Source organism: Stigmatopora nigra, chromosome 1, assembly GCF_051989575.1.
Source record: "Stigmatopora nigra isolate UIUO_SnigA chromosome 1, RoL_Snig_1.1, whole genome shotgun sequence".
Lineage (NCBI taxonomy): Eukaryota > Metazoa > Chordata > Actinopteri > Syngnathiformes > Syngnathidae > Stigmatopora > Stigmatopora nigra.
The window spans coordinates 12,353,546-12,367,867 of record NC_135508.1 but is presented as its reverse complement, the minus strand read 5'-3'; the positions used below and the strand labels follow the sequence as shown (position 1 = coordinate 12,367,867).

At 38.4% G+C, this 14,322-nt stretch overlaps 1 protein-coding gene across 1 annotated transcript in view; it reads right to left on the bottom strand.

Annotated features, from left to right (window-relative positions):
• Positions 1-14,322, bottom strand: part of cacna1db (calcium channel, voltage-dependent, L type, alpha 1D subunit, b) — a 39,257-nt gene that overhangs the window by 1,757 nt on the left and 23,178 nt on the right. Inside the window, exons 20-50 of the mRNA XM_077730125.1 lie at positions 13,989-14,133; positions 13,782-13,911; positions 12,580-12,639; positions 12,430-12,489; positions 10,833-10,939; positions 10,556-10,643; positions 10,289-10,396; positions 9,930-9,982; positions 9,699-9,845; positions 9,409-9,610; positions 9,142-9,300; positions 8,639-8,749; positions 7,787-7,864; positions 7,077-7,160; positions 6,417-6,458; positions 5,683-5,811; positions 5,507-5,572; positions 5,328-5,419; positions 5,096-5,255; positions 4,865-4,992; positions 4,545-4,641; positions 4,079-4,181; positions 3,870-3,971; positions 2,356-2,492; positions 2,072-2,188; positions 1,538-1,971; positions 1,347-1,466; positions 1,052-1,209; positions 552-664; positions 344-478; positions 48-233 (exon numbers count right to left, since the gene is read on the bottom strand). Of these exons, the coding sequence (XP_077586251.1) occupies positions 48-233; positions 344-478; positions 552-664; positions 1,052-1,209; positions 1,347-1,466; positions 1,538-1,971; positions 2,072-2,188; positions 2,356-2,492; positions 3,870-3,971; positions 4,079-4,181; positions 4,545-4,641; positions 4,865-4,992; positions 5,096-5,255; positions 5,328-5,419; positions 5,507-5,572; positions 5,683-5,811; positions 6,417-6,458; positions 7,077-7,160; positions 7,787-7,864; positions 8,639-8,749; positions 9,142-9,300; positions 9,409-9,610; positions 9,699-9,845; positions 9,930-9,982; positions 10,289-10,396; positions 10,556-10,643; positions 10,833-10,939; positions 12,430-12,489; positions 12,580-12,639; positions 13,782-13,911; positions 13,989-14,133 (3,851 nt within the window). The remainder of the gene's footprint in view (positions 1-47; positions 234-343; positions 479-551; positions 665-1,051; positions 1,210-1,346; positions 1,467-1,537; positions 1,972-2,071; positions 2,189-2,355; positions 2,493-3,869; positions 3,972-4,078; positions 4,182-4,544; positions 4,642-4,864; positions 4,993-5,095; positions 5,256-5,327; positions 5,420-5,506; positions 5,573-5,682; positions 5,812-6,416; positions 6,459-7,076; positions 7,161-7,786; positions 7,865-8,638; positions 8,750-9,141; positions 9,301-9,408; positions 9,611-9,698; positions 9,846-9,929; positions 9,983-10,288; positions 10,397-10,555; positions 10,644-10,832; positions 10,940-12,429; positions 12,490-12,579; positions 12,640-13,781; positions 13,912-13,988; positions 14,134-14,322) is intronic.

The following is a 14,322-nucleotide window of genomic DNA, read 5'->3' as shown; positions in this document are numbered from 1 at the left end:
GAGCGCTGATGTTAACTCTCTGCTAGTGATGGATGAAAAACACTCACAGCCTCCACTAGACTGTTGGCACTGCCTCCCTTCTTCAGAAAACGTGAGCAATTCTTAACAGGAAGCTGGAGTTGTGATGGCGAGTGTTCGCCATGGGTGGCGCTATCGTGTCTGTCTGTGTACCAAGAACTCCTCTTCATGGAAGCTGGAATGTTGCCAACACTTCCTGAACTTCTCCAGTCCACCTACGGGAAGGCATGAACCCACGTGGTGAGTTTGGCTGTAATTCTTAAAGTGTTTTCATCCATTTTCTGTCCCATAAGAGTTAAAAATATCTCCAATCTTCCATGCACACCTGTATAAGGGGAGTGTAGCAGGGCGACGAATCATAGGCTAGAGGGGAAGCAGGGGGCGTGACCCAGGAGTACACGGACCGCGTGGAAGAAAGGCGCTGAAGTCTACTGGCATCCAGACCAGCCACTGCCATCACCTGATGGTAAAAGCACACCAAAATGTGAAAAAGGGTCGTAAATATGAATAAATGTATTTGGAAGAACTCTTACCTGTTGCTGCAACAGGTGCAGTGGAAGAGCTGTGCAAGAAGGAGAAGGAGGAGCTTCATCCTGATTGCTTCTTCGGCGCAGGCACTCGAAACTGAAGGTCGGTTTGTTGAGGGCTGCGCACACACATACCAAAACATTGTATACTGTATTTTCTCGCATAGAAGCTGTATTTGTAACTAAAAAAATGATGACTGAATGAATGATCCGGCTTATATGCGCACAAAACCTACAACGTTTTTATACTATTTTTCACCAGTAGAATTCGGCAAAATAACATGTACTATTTGTCGGTTATTTTCTGTTTCGCAGTAAGAAAACAACCATTATTGGTTGAATTACTAACTTCCTTATGCTCCTATTGATGCATTCAGGACTGATCTTTCTCAATAGCGGTTCCCATATTTTACCTCACAGTTTAGCAGGCAGCCATATGCACTTAGCAAAAGAGCCACATATGGCTCCCAAGCCATAGGTTCCCTACCCCTGGACTAAGGCGTCACCTTTAGGTGACGCTAAAAGCCATCGGCGAGGTGACTGCTTGTCATCTTGGCAGATGGGCTGCTGGTCATCATCGTAGAAACAATCCGAGTGTTGCTCCGGGCTTGACAACTCCGCATCAAATTCACCCTCTTTTTTGTGGGAGTCTTGGTTGGATAACCTGTAATAATGAAACAAAGAAAAAAAATATATGACATCTTTGGAGAAAGGTTAATTCGTGGATCAAAAAAGGCAAAAATGTACAAAACACAGATTGGATTGTCTGTTTGGATTGATTAAATGAGCGTGTGATCGTACCGCTCCATGATGTCATCTTCATGGGACTCATCTCCACTGTAGTAGTACTCCCCTGATGCGTGTTCTATATCACTGTCTACTTCTCGTGGCTCCGGTGGGGAAACGGGGGTCTGGCATCCCCTGCCACAATTGAAAGTCATGGCATCAAAATGTAAATCAACCAACATCTGACATGGACAAAATGAACTCACCTCATGGAAAGTGATTTCCAGGGCCTTCTGCGGGTAGACATGGGTGTGTATTTTTTGACAGATGATGGGCTGTCTGTTACTAACAAACATTTTTGCTTCCTTTCTAGGGTCACTGAGAGAATCATTGGCAGGTTAGCGTTGTTTAGGTTGGCGTTGGATGGTACGGCTATTTGTTGGTGATTGGAGTTAAAGCAGGAGTAGTCAGATATAGGAGAGGCGTGGTGGTGATTGTTGTACTGGACATGTGAGGAGGCGATTTCCGTCTCCTCGCTTCTATCATCGACCTTTGCATCCGCTTGGGGGGCTTCGAGGGAGGCGCTTTCGGAAAAGGGGAGGATCTGCAGAGGACGTTGTGTGACAGTGGTCGGGTGTCCGGATCCTTGCAGGGTCGTATTGACGTGGTTGACATGGTTACCGAAAAGGCCGCCATTGCGCTGCAAAGTGACGCCATGGTTACAGTACAGTACGGTTCAAAAAATGAAACTATCTTTCAACCTTAATTTACTTCGCATGATGATATAAAATGCAAAATACCCTGTGAATTCCATCGTCTTCCTCCTCGGTCAAATCGATAAGGCCCTCGTCCTGCAAGTCACATGATATGGCACGACGGATCTCAGGTCCGATATCATGCAGTGTGCGCAGGCCGGCCTGTAAATATGTTATATGATTGTTATATGGATGAAATAGAATACGATGTGAATATTTGAGTTAGAAAATTGGTCTCAAGAGGTTGACTGTGTTTTTTAAATTGCTGCACACCAAAAACTGGAAAGCTTCATAATAATAGGAAGGACGATAAGCGCAATTGTGATTACCTGCAGGGCCATGGTGGTGTTAATCCTGTCGAATGAACGCCTACCCACAAGGCCTTTCTCTTTGCGCCTCTTGAACTTCCTGAAGTAGTCCTGTATCAAGAAGGTGGCATAGAACTTCCCCACTGTTACCTCGTCATCTAAGTGAACAGACCAGACACACCGAGGCCTCCCGAATCAACACCAAAGAAGTAACAACACTGCTGTTGTGTTGAGAGATGACATGCAAACTAAAACAAAATTAGCTCGAAATGAAGGGAAGCTCACAAGGTCTGATTCACTCAAGTGAAGGATTTCCAATGCCTCTCACACGATAGAGAAATATCAATAGACCCTTGATTTATTCATGTTTACATAAGGAGTTATTTTTAACCATATTGGGACAATTAGATTGAAAATCAACACAAAAGAGCGAAGACTCCAAACTGTTTTATTTATTTTTTTGTGTTTGAAGGTTATATGATACTATATGCCTCTATCCGAAGCCAGTATTTGGAGTTGCATGTCTAAAGAACTAGCGAGCCATGAAAAGCAGGTGGAGTAAGCAACGCTAAGAGTAATATAGGCTACTGAATCTCAATGAGGAGTGAAACTGATAATGCACGTTCATCAGCACCATTACTTGGACCATTTGCAAAAGAGTAGAACCAAGTAAGGATGGTGGGTGCTAGAAGATGGAAGCATCTCTGTCAAAGTACCCCACGTTTTTTGACGGCCTTATGATGATGATCCATCTTAAAGCTACAAAAGATTTTCTTGTGACATACAACATTGTAGGACTCAACATATATATACATGCACACATATTTGCTAGCTATCAAGCCACCATTCTAAAACAGAACTGCCCAGGAAGCTCAGGGTAGCAGAAAGAGAAAAGATGGGAAAATGGTGGATAGAGCAAAGCAAGCTGTGAGAAAAAGAAGCTTGACACAAATGAAATCACAAAAAAAGACAAGTTGAGAGTCAAGCCATAAGCATGCAGTTAAAAATGTATGGCATCCAAAGCACACAGCACTATAGCAGGTCAGCAAATAGGGGTTGAAACTACATGCAAACAAATAGAAAGAAAATCAGCAATAAACCTAACTTTTTTAAAATAATGCACAATGATAATGTCCAGAATTTGCATATTGTAAAAATGACTAAAAATAACAAATAGACTTTTTGGGAAAATAATTTCCTTCTCATTATCAATTTAAACTTCTATACTTATACTAAGGTCATAATGCTAGTACCAGTGTCTAAAAAGTTTAAAAATCGGTGCTTTAGTAATTATAGTTGTTTGTTTCATAGGCAATTTGGAGAATAGCATATTTTACTATTGCGAAATTTGGAAAGAATTATGACAGTACTTTTTAGTCGTACTGGAAAATCAGGACTAATAGTTTAAAATGTTTTTTTTAAATATTGTGAGTTGACAAAAAAGACTTTAAATTTGACTTCCAAATGAGGAGATGCAAAAGCGAGCGTTTTTCTGTGAACCTGGTATTTCTGTGGTGTGCGTAGTGACCACTCACCACCTGCAGGGGGCACTACTTGGTCCAACATTTTCATGCTAGTCCTTTTCCAAATCTTCTTGATCACCGCTCTTAGCTCCTCATTGGCTTGGTCCAAGTTACCTTGAAGACAATATACAAGTTGGGAAATGTGCCTATATTCCATGGCTACCAATCAAGACAATTTTATGAGAATATAACGATCATTTTCATTGAATTTACTTGGTTACCTTCTGTTTTGATCTTTAGAGCAGTGCGTACCAGGGCAAATAATGTGGCATTGAACATAACGGTGCCATCGCTGTTCAGGGGCATGTTCATGGCAACCAGACGCTGAAAATGGTCATGAATCCAACATCAGACATGCCAAGGAGTCCATATTTCCTTGATCTAACATTTCAAATATGTGAGTACTATATTAATACAATCACTGGTTGAAAGGGATGGAATTTGGGTGGCTTTTCAGTCCGCTATCACTGATTGATTTCAAACGTGACACATTTGAAAATCAAATTTTTCCTGGAACACAAGTAACACGTTATTTAAATGCGCCTTATCACCCTGTCATTCTGACATCTTACCATTCATAAACATGAAGATTTATGACAGATGTCATCAAGTGTCCAAACCTAACACATTCAAAAAACTAACAGTGATGCATAGCATATATATTCACATACTGCAACATTATATCACCTTGCATGCCACCCTGTGTGGACACAGCTTGCCAAAACCAAGGGGAGGTTGGATTCTCCTCAGCAGGGTCACAACATCCAGATGTTTTATTCTGCCCCTGCCAAGAAATCAAAACCCTAAATAGGAAGACTACAACCAGAATATACTTCAAATTACTCAACAATAGCCAATCAGAGACTGTATTGAGTGAGACTCCAATTTTGCTAGCATCTTTAAAACCGAAAACTGTAACTAAGTTTTAGTCAATAGACCCAAATGTAACTATCCAAGAGATTAAACAGAGCTTCACAATGTTAGGTTGCAAACACCAGAGTACTTACTTAGCTTCTGGATCGTATTCGGACCAGATCCGCTTAAATTCATCGAGATGATGAGGCCCAAGAATGGACCAATCTCGTGTGAGATAGTCAAAGTTATCCATGATGACAGCTACAAACAGGTTAATAATCTGCAACCAGCAAATGGAGAGGATTCATTTGACATATATATAGATTTTTTTTTTTTTTTTTTTTACTGCTGCAGTGTTATTTTGCGGAATGTGTCAAGCTCACTAGAAAAGCGCAGAGCATGTAGAAAGTAATGAAATAGATGATGGCAAAGCCACTGCCGCAAGTTTTCTCCTCGCCCGGGTTGTAGTCCGATTCGGTATCGCACAACTTCCCGGGGAGACAGGCCAGCATAATCTCCTGCCAGGCCTCGCCCGTTGCACATCTATTCGTTACAAAGTTCAACCAGTTGATGTTGTATGGCAACCGTAAGCAATTCCAAGTAAAACCGACAGACCTGAATAGCATCAAAACGGCCTGAGGGAACGTTTGGAAGTTGTTGTTGCGATTGATTTGTGTTCCATCCACCATCGCTATTTTGCCAAAAACCTGTCAGACGGCATGAATAAAGATCAATCTTTCTAGTTACAGCAGGTTATAATGGGAGATTTTATTGCACCGAAAAGAAGGCCTTACCTGCATTCCGATGACAGCATAGATGAAGAAGAGCATGGCTATCAGAAGTGCGACATAAGGGAGAGCCTTGGAGAAGAAGACAGAAAAGGGAATTTTAGACGTTTTACGGGGAGCACAGGCAATGCTATAGGTTAATATGACCATATGGTGAAATAATATTTGCATTCTGGGCTCACCTGAAAGGATTTGATGAAGGTCCACAGCAAGGTCCGGATGCCGTCCCCCCTGCTGAGCAACTTTACCAATCGCATGACTCGAAAGAGGCGGAAGAAGGTGATGGAGATGCGAGCGCTGTCCTCTGTGTTCTGCACAACCGTGAAATACATTTCAAGATGAATCATCTGAGAAAGTGGCTAGTTTGAAAATATGCTATTATACCAGATCAATTTTTGTAGTGAAACTGTCACATTGAACATACCTACATAGAATGCAGAGTGTGTCAATGATAATCGGAAGACTTTTGCCAATGATAACAATTATGATGCATGCATGAAAAGACCCGAATGCATCACACAAAACAAAACATTTGATTTGAATAATGCCGCAACCTTTTGCAGTCCACAGTGCAAAAGACAAACAGACAAACCACAATCAAGCCACCTCAAGTCTGATGCCATGATGGGCAACTCACAAAGTCAACTTAATACAACGATTCATTTTCCATCGAAATACAAACACTTCACAGTTACAGTTATTCAAAATAAAGTACAGTAATTTCTCATGCCATGCACCAGACAGTTACAAAAACAACACGTCAGCTGGCCAATAAACTAGGACCAAATTGCGAGATTCCATATACTATAATCTCCAAATATATCAAATCACAGCATTCCAGTACATCATTTTTCAATGTTAATTTTTTTTAAAGCGCTCTTGGTGTGGAAATGAAGCAGACTGGGCATATTCTTACCCCTGGTTCCACTATCACCTTGACGACAGGGAGTGCTGCTGACTTAAAATCAAAAACTTGAAGTTAATTGGAGTTACATAATCCAAAAAGGTCAAGCACCCAGCACCCAGATGATATAATTATATAACCGTCAAGAAATCCATTGTTAAACTAAACAAAGTTGAAATGAATAAATAGTATACATCTATTTCCACTAACATAACAAAATGCCACCCATTACAATTTGTAAAATTAACAAGAATCAATCAGTAAGCGTTACACACAAAAGCTTTTCACTTGTTGGAAACTGGCTAAAGGAGATGACAAAATATTCTATTGAAAAAAGTAAAACGGATCTCAATTTTTAATAAGTTTTACCCAGAATGGAATTTCTTTGACCGAATATGTCAACTAAATTTGTGTTCTTAATATTTTGAAGCAACTTTTCAAACATAATAACAGAAATTCTTATTGATAATATCAGGAATATAACATTTTGACAATATTTTTCATTTGAAGTGAAACTAAACACTGAACCACTAAATATTTTAGCAACATTTAAAGATGAAACAAAAATTGGAATGATTTAAACAAGACTGAAAAGTTAAACCAAGATGTAATGCTCTGCAGTTACCGTAGCAACAGAGGCATACGAACATGCACACACGTGTGACTACTCACGTTGATCTCCGTTATGGCAATGTCAACCACGCTACCCACAACAATTAAGGCATCAAACGTGTTCCATGCATCAGCAAAATAGTTCTGCAAGCCACAAATCACACAACACACAAAAAAGAGGGAGGGCAAGAAAGAAAAGAAAAGACAGGTCAAAAATAAAAACATGGTGAACGACAGAAGACTTTTCAAGCAAGAACAATTTGATTAAGCCTGTCAGTGAATGACGTTTTATTTATAGGAGAAGTTTAGAACATTTATTTGAACCTTTTCATCCACCAGTCATGACTTTATATTTTCTTAAATGTATATACAACATTTATATAAGACAGGGGTCATAAACTTGCGTTCAGAGGGACAATTTTGCGGCTACCATTCGACATATTGCCAGCACATATTTTGTGGTAATCGAAATAAAGTAAAACAAAAAAGTATTTAGAAAATCATTTTAAATGAAATTTCGGCTTTTGGTTCGAGAGAGTCATATGGCGTAAAACTGGTGTATTTATAAAAATAAAATAAATTATTAGATGACCACTTTAGTCATCTCTGTTGCTGAAAGGGTTAAGAAGTATGTCGGAGTGGCTGAAACATGAAATCAAATAAAATCAAATAAAAAAACTGAGCGAAAGGGAAAGAAAGCACACAAAGGAAGGAAGCAGCAAGACTGGAGGCAGCACGAGGCAAAACTGTACATGCTGACGTCCCTCTACCTGGCTGAGTATGATGTCGACTACACTGCCAATCACCACCAGGGCGTCAAAGACGTTCCAGGCGTCTCCTACATAGCCCTATGTCGGCCAATCATGCACGGCCAGTGGGAGACAAAGGCAAGGGGAGACAAAAAGGACGCAGGGCCCAGGTGGGGTGGTAAGAGAACAAGGAAGAGTGGATCAGGAAAGGGGGTCGTGTTATCGGAGCAAAACTTTGGGATGAAGACAGGGAATCCATTATCAGGGAAACTTTTGAGGACCATCGACCCTAGAAGGAAGCTAAGAGATAACTGTGGTTTGTGTACTAGAGATGTTTATTATTATTAGAGTAATCCCTCAAATATTGCGGTTTCACTACATCGCAGATTTTTGGATTTTTTGGTAAGTTCATAAAAAAAGTTTAAAAAATAGGGGGGCCCTACTTCTCGGTCTTTCGTTAATCGCGGCCATGACTGGTCTACATTAACCGCGATAATTTGAGGGATTACTGTAATCTGTAAATTTTCAGTTGTGGAAGTTTATCTCATTGGACTTTTTGGGGGGGTTGATGTAGAAAAGATAGTGTTAGAGATTTCTTTGCTTGGCAGAAACAAAATTAGTGAAACATAATTATCATGCTGGAATTATTCTGAAGCAGTTGTTAAATTTATTGTACGTCATGTTGTGCCAAATAAATAGAGAACACATTTGTGCAATTAGAAAAGAAAAACTATTTGGTGTCATTGCTGGTTTTGTTTCTGTAATTGTCTCTGAATAGTGGCTTTTCCCCCCTTTCAATTGTGTTTAATTTAAGTTATATTTTTTGTTGTTCTTTTAAATTAATCTCCAATCGTTTGTAGTGCACAGACATACCCTGGGTTTGAAGGCAATAAGCTTGAGGATCATCTCAACTGTAAAAACGCCGGTAAACACCATGTTTAGGATGTCCATGGCATAGTTGAACAGTTGGGACTGACCATGGTGCTGAAAACACACAGTGTACGCATAATAAGTTAGCTACTAGTACTGTTCCAATACAGATACTAGTCAAGGAAGGGGTCGCCATACGGCATTAAAATACAAGCATTGGAATTGGCTAGTACTAAGAAATACCGTGCCTAAATTGCATAATATGTACTCTTCAAGCTTAAGTATCAGTTATATTTTTGATATATGGTGGGCCTATACTTTAAAAGATGGATACATTTACATGTTAAATAACCATTTCGACTAATACCGGAATCAGTATCAGGAACCAAACTAAATGTATCGGTGCAAAGACTAGTAGTTACTAAAGAAAAATGTGTTAAATTGCTCCAAAAATGTCAAATTGAAATAGGAATTAAGATTTAAGGGTTTAAAGTGTGATCACTTACCTGTATGGCCAGACACAGGGTGTTGAGGATGATGAGGACAAACATGACATACTCAAAGCCGGTGGAGTTGACCACATACCAGAACTTGTACTGGTATGGATTTTTGGGAATGTAGCGACGTAGGGGACGGGCTTTAAGAGCATATTCCACACACTGCCGCTGAAGCAAAGGTGAAATAGAAAATAATATTTATATATATTAGTTTGTGTCGTGTGTGTGTGTGTCTGTGTGTTTTTTGTGAAGAGAATAATTCAATTTTCTTCCAACCTGGTTCTTGTCCAGCTCACAGTTCTTGTATTCTTTTTCACCCTGCTCCTGGAAAGTGACAATAACGAAACCGACAAAGATGTTCATCATGAAGAAGGCTATGATGATAATATAGATGATGAAGAAGATGGATATCTCAATGCGATAGTTGTAGATGGGTCCCATGTTTTCACGGTTAGAGTCGATGGCCTTGTACAAAAGACTGCAGGAGGGAAAAACAACAATAAAAAATAGCTTATTGTAGTCGTTAAAATGTAAAATGTTTCTAAATATAGACATTTCAAACTTACGTAGGCCATCCTTCAAAGGTGGAGACGGTGAAGAGAGCCATCATGGCCATCAGGACGTTGTCAAAATTGAAATCACTGTTGTACCACAAACGCTCCTTGACAACAGGCAGTGCAGTGTCGCCGTTGTTGTAGAGAATGTAGGTGCCCCTGTGATTGGACAATGAAACTTTATAACACAAACGCAAAAGGTTCCAAACGTGAGCATTATTGAAAGATACATCATACACTCACTTGCACTCTTCAGGGCTGGATTTGGCGTCATCCGTACAGCGATAAAACTTTCCCTGGATATGAAGAAGACAGAGAACTAAATTGTTTGGCTAACATGAATGCTAAAAAGTCTTTCAAAATCAATAAGAACAGATCCAAAATTGAGTACACTAAAATGGAAGTGAATAAACAGTGATGCAAAATGAACTCATTGCATGAGATATTTGGCATTAATGTGGCCCCAAAACCAAACTGAGTTTGACACCTATAAATAAAGACCACCTCACTCTGCCCAGCTATCTTCTTGGCACAATTCACAGTTGTCTTGTTAAAATTTCAGAGTATTTATGTTGCCTACACAATTATCTGTTTGACTTTACCTTGAAGAGCTGCACTCCGATGCAAGCAAACATAAACTGCAGCAACGTCGTGACGATCATGATGTTGCCAATTGTCCTGATGGCGACAAACACGCACTGGACCACATGCTGAAAAAAAAACAAAGGTGGGTGCATGAAATATCTGAAAAGGTAAGTATAAGGTTAAACTGATGCTTTTTGATTAGCTCATTGATTGTAGAATATTATTGGACATGGAAAAATCTACACATAGTACTTGATGTTCAACATTGCCATTATTATTCTGACCTTAAGTCCTTTGGCTCTATTAATGGCTCTTAGTGGCCGGAGAACTCTCAAAACACGAAGGATTTTTACGACTGAGATTGCAGAAGACCTAGGGAAGAAGACAAAAAAATTTTTTACAAATAAACATTTCTATACCAAAAGTAGACACCAGGCTCAATGAAAAGGCAGTGTACACATTTATGCTGAAATGTGTGGGAATATTTTGCCGATTAGCAGAGTAGAAACAACTACATTACTCAAGAAATATGTACAAAAATGATTGAGGAATAATACATACTGAATACCAAAAGAGACCAGAGACACGCCCACAACCAGCAGGTCCAATAAGTTGAAGTAGTTCCGACAGAAAGCTCCTTTATGAAGGAAAGCTCCAAACGCAGTCATCTGAAGACACAGATAACAGTCAAGACTAGAAACACCAGTGCAAAAATTCATTCTCATCAGCTACTTATACTACCAAATAAATGAAATGTGTTGAAACAGCATAAGAAACTGTGTTTGAATCTTGTCTATTCTAGCGATCGTCAAAAATAAAAAAAACATATACCGCATTTTCCGGACTATAAGTCGCTCGTTTTTCATTTTTTAGCTGAGTCTGCAATAAATACTTTTGTGTCTACAAAAAAAAATGTATAAAAGAAATCAATTAAAGCACAATGGTGTTACAATGGCAACAGATTTCTTTCGGAAATTATTATTTTTAAACTAAAGCCATATCGCAGTCAACCTTTTTCCTAATAATTCAAATTTGTGGTTCCACTCTTTGTTATATGTATTCATAAAGTACTATATAGACACACACACACGTGACATTTACAACAACAAAAACATCTGACAGAGCATTCTAAAGCCACTACATTTCTGGGGTAGATTAAACATACATTCCACAATATAATAACCATATAGATTCAATCTACTCTAATCAATTTCTAAAGACATATTACAACAACAACAAAACAACAACAACATGTCTAAACATGCAGAGGGATGAGGCAAAGATCGGAACTCTAACTGTGAAAATGTTGTTTCTAACATATATATGCATTTTTGAGCAGTTCAACATATATGTGCAGTATTATTTAAGATTACATATGCAGCTAAAATATTTTAAAGACTATTTTAAAGGCCAGCATGTATAAAAATGATTTTAAATTGGACTCCAAATGAGTAGATTTGAAATTAGTAACTGTTTGATATCATTCTGCACCCTATTATGCAAATAGCAGCCCACTTTTTGCTTCCCACACACCCCATTGCTAAAAAAACACAAGTTCTTAATTTAAATATTTCCAACCGGTATGCCCACTCACCATTGAGCAATCAGAGGAAAGAGTTCAAATTGTATTTCTTCAATATTTAATTTAATATTCATTAAATGTTCAAATTAGATCCATTGACCTGGATATTAATAATATTATTAAGTATCGGACTGTTTCTTGCAAAATTGCTATAATGAGGAATAGTAATGTTAGCAAAATGCAAGGGCACCTTTAAATACTTAAATGTAATGATGTTTAAAATTTAAATATTTATTTAAAAAAAATAAACTTTTAGTATAAATATAACTTTTTTTCCTCATTTAAAAAAACGTTAGCCCTGAAAAGTCACCTTAGAGGTCAACTACTATTCAATAATGTGTTTAAAATAGAACAAAAATAGACTGAGGCTGAGATGGAACAGCCATTTAGAGACTTGGAAATATTCTAGAACTTTGTTGAAGGGCTGTTTCCATGACAACATGACAAACAGCCATTTAAAAAAGGAAGGGGAGGGCGGGCATACATATGCAGCATGCTTGGATGTCGTAGAATTGATCATTAAGATATTTTATTGAATTTAAATTTGCAGAGGCATCTCAATGCTCTCTTGATTACCTTAATAAGGATCTCAAATGTAAACATACTAGTGAAGACATAGTCTGCATAGCCTAGGATCTGAGGAAGCAATCAGAGTGACACAAGGACGTAGGAGGTTACTGAAGCTCTAGCCAACACAGTACCACACCACACATACACACCATTTACCTTCAAAAGGATCTCAACAGTAAAGATTGCCGTGAAAGCATAGTCAAAATAACCAAGTATCTGCAAGAGGCAATGCACAAGTTGCAGTCATCAAAAAGTCTTGGAGACAACAGCACAGTCTTCTGATTTTTTTTTTTTAATGTTTGGGCACCCACAAACTCCGCTCATGTGTCAGATCTTAACGAATTAATTTTAGACTGTTTTGAATAGCCAAAACAGCTTTTGCAAAAACTGCTGTTGTTCCAGAAAGTTTGGTCAATGAGCCACCCAGGTTATATTTTACTATGGGTAAGATGACATTTGTTTGACCTTGGGAAAACTTGACAATCAGAGACCAATAGAAATGCATTGTTAAAGGAGAAGACAGCACTTTTGTCGTGTGTATGCCAGCGACAATAGCTCAATGGGAAAATGGCTGTGCAATTTAGAGGTTTAAACATGTATAGTGCTGTATCTTCTGGACTATAAGGTGCAGTTTTTTCATAAACTCTAAGTTGGAGTTTGATTTATTTATTAAAGTAAATCGCATATTAATTAACATATCTATATACATGTTAAAGAACATATTTTAGTGCAACTAATGGATATTTTTATCAGCTTCATTGTGTATTATGTGGCTGGTGTGACTTATGGTCAGAAAAATGTGATAATTGTGATGTGTGTTCCTTTTTTTTTTAGCCTCTTTATTTATGCTAGGTGCAGTCTTCTTCTTTAAGAAAAACAAAAATATTATGAATCATGTAAGATATATAAAGCATTTTAACATAAAACCTCTCGCAGTGCTCCCTGTCCTATTTTACTAATTAATAAAACGAGTGATACTGTATTTTCTATGCAAACAGGTGCTTCTCAATATAATATTTTGAAATTTCAGAATGGAAAGGTAATGGAAACCTTGGAGTATTCATTATTCCCTAAAATAAAAAAAATACTTCAATAATCAGCTCAGACACTCCAAATTCTACATTTCTTTGTATTCCGGTCATTTTAGTGCAACATGATAATTGGGCTAGGTTTTTTTTGGAACAGTTTTTAAGATGTACCATCTGAGATTATCAGACTCCAATGCAATTTATTCCCTCCTCAAATAGGTATTTTGAGGTAAGTAATTTTCAAAATTGTTCTAATGATTACTTGATTCTATGATTTGCAAGACACTATGTCTATGAAAGGATCCAAACCAATTACAGTTGGTTACGTACAATATTGCGTGCAGAGAAGTTCCGTATGGGGTCCTCGGCAGCCAAAGAGACAGAGCTCAGCATGATGAAGACCAGAATCAGGTTGGTGAAGATCTGATGGTTTATCAGCTTATGGCAGAATACACGAAATCTGTAAAGTATCCACTTATTAGACACATTAGTCTGACTCATGATGACCTTGATAAATTGGTCAATATTTGTATTTACGGGTTGGTGCTGCTGAAGATGAAAAAGGCGCTGCCTTCTGGGATGGGAATACTTTTTTCCTTGATGGTGAGTTCAGATAGTCTTTTCGGACGGGGCCCAACTGGGACTTTGGGAAGATCCTCATTGTCCTCGTCCACACAACACACTAGAAAAATATAGTCATGAGAGCTTTATTAGCAATCACCCTAAACCGCTATTTAAAGCTCCTTTAAAGAAATGGCATTGATAACATTGAGTGGTTGAACAATCGAAATTGAGCGTAAATGCTTCTTTGTCTACTTGTGCTCTGCGATTGGCTTGCCACCAATTCAGGGTATACCCCACCAACTGCCGT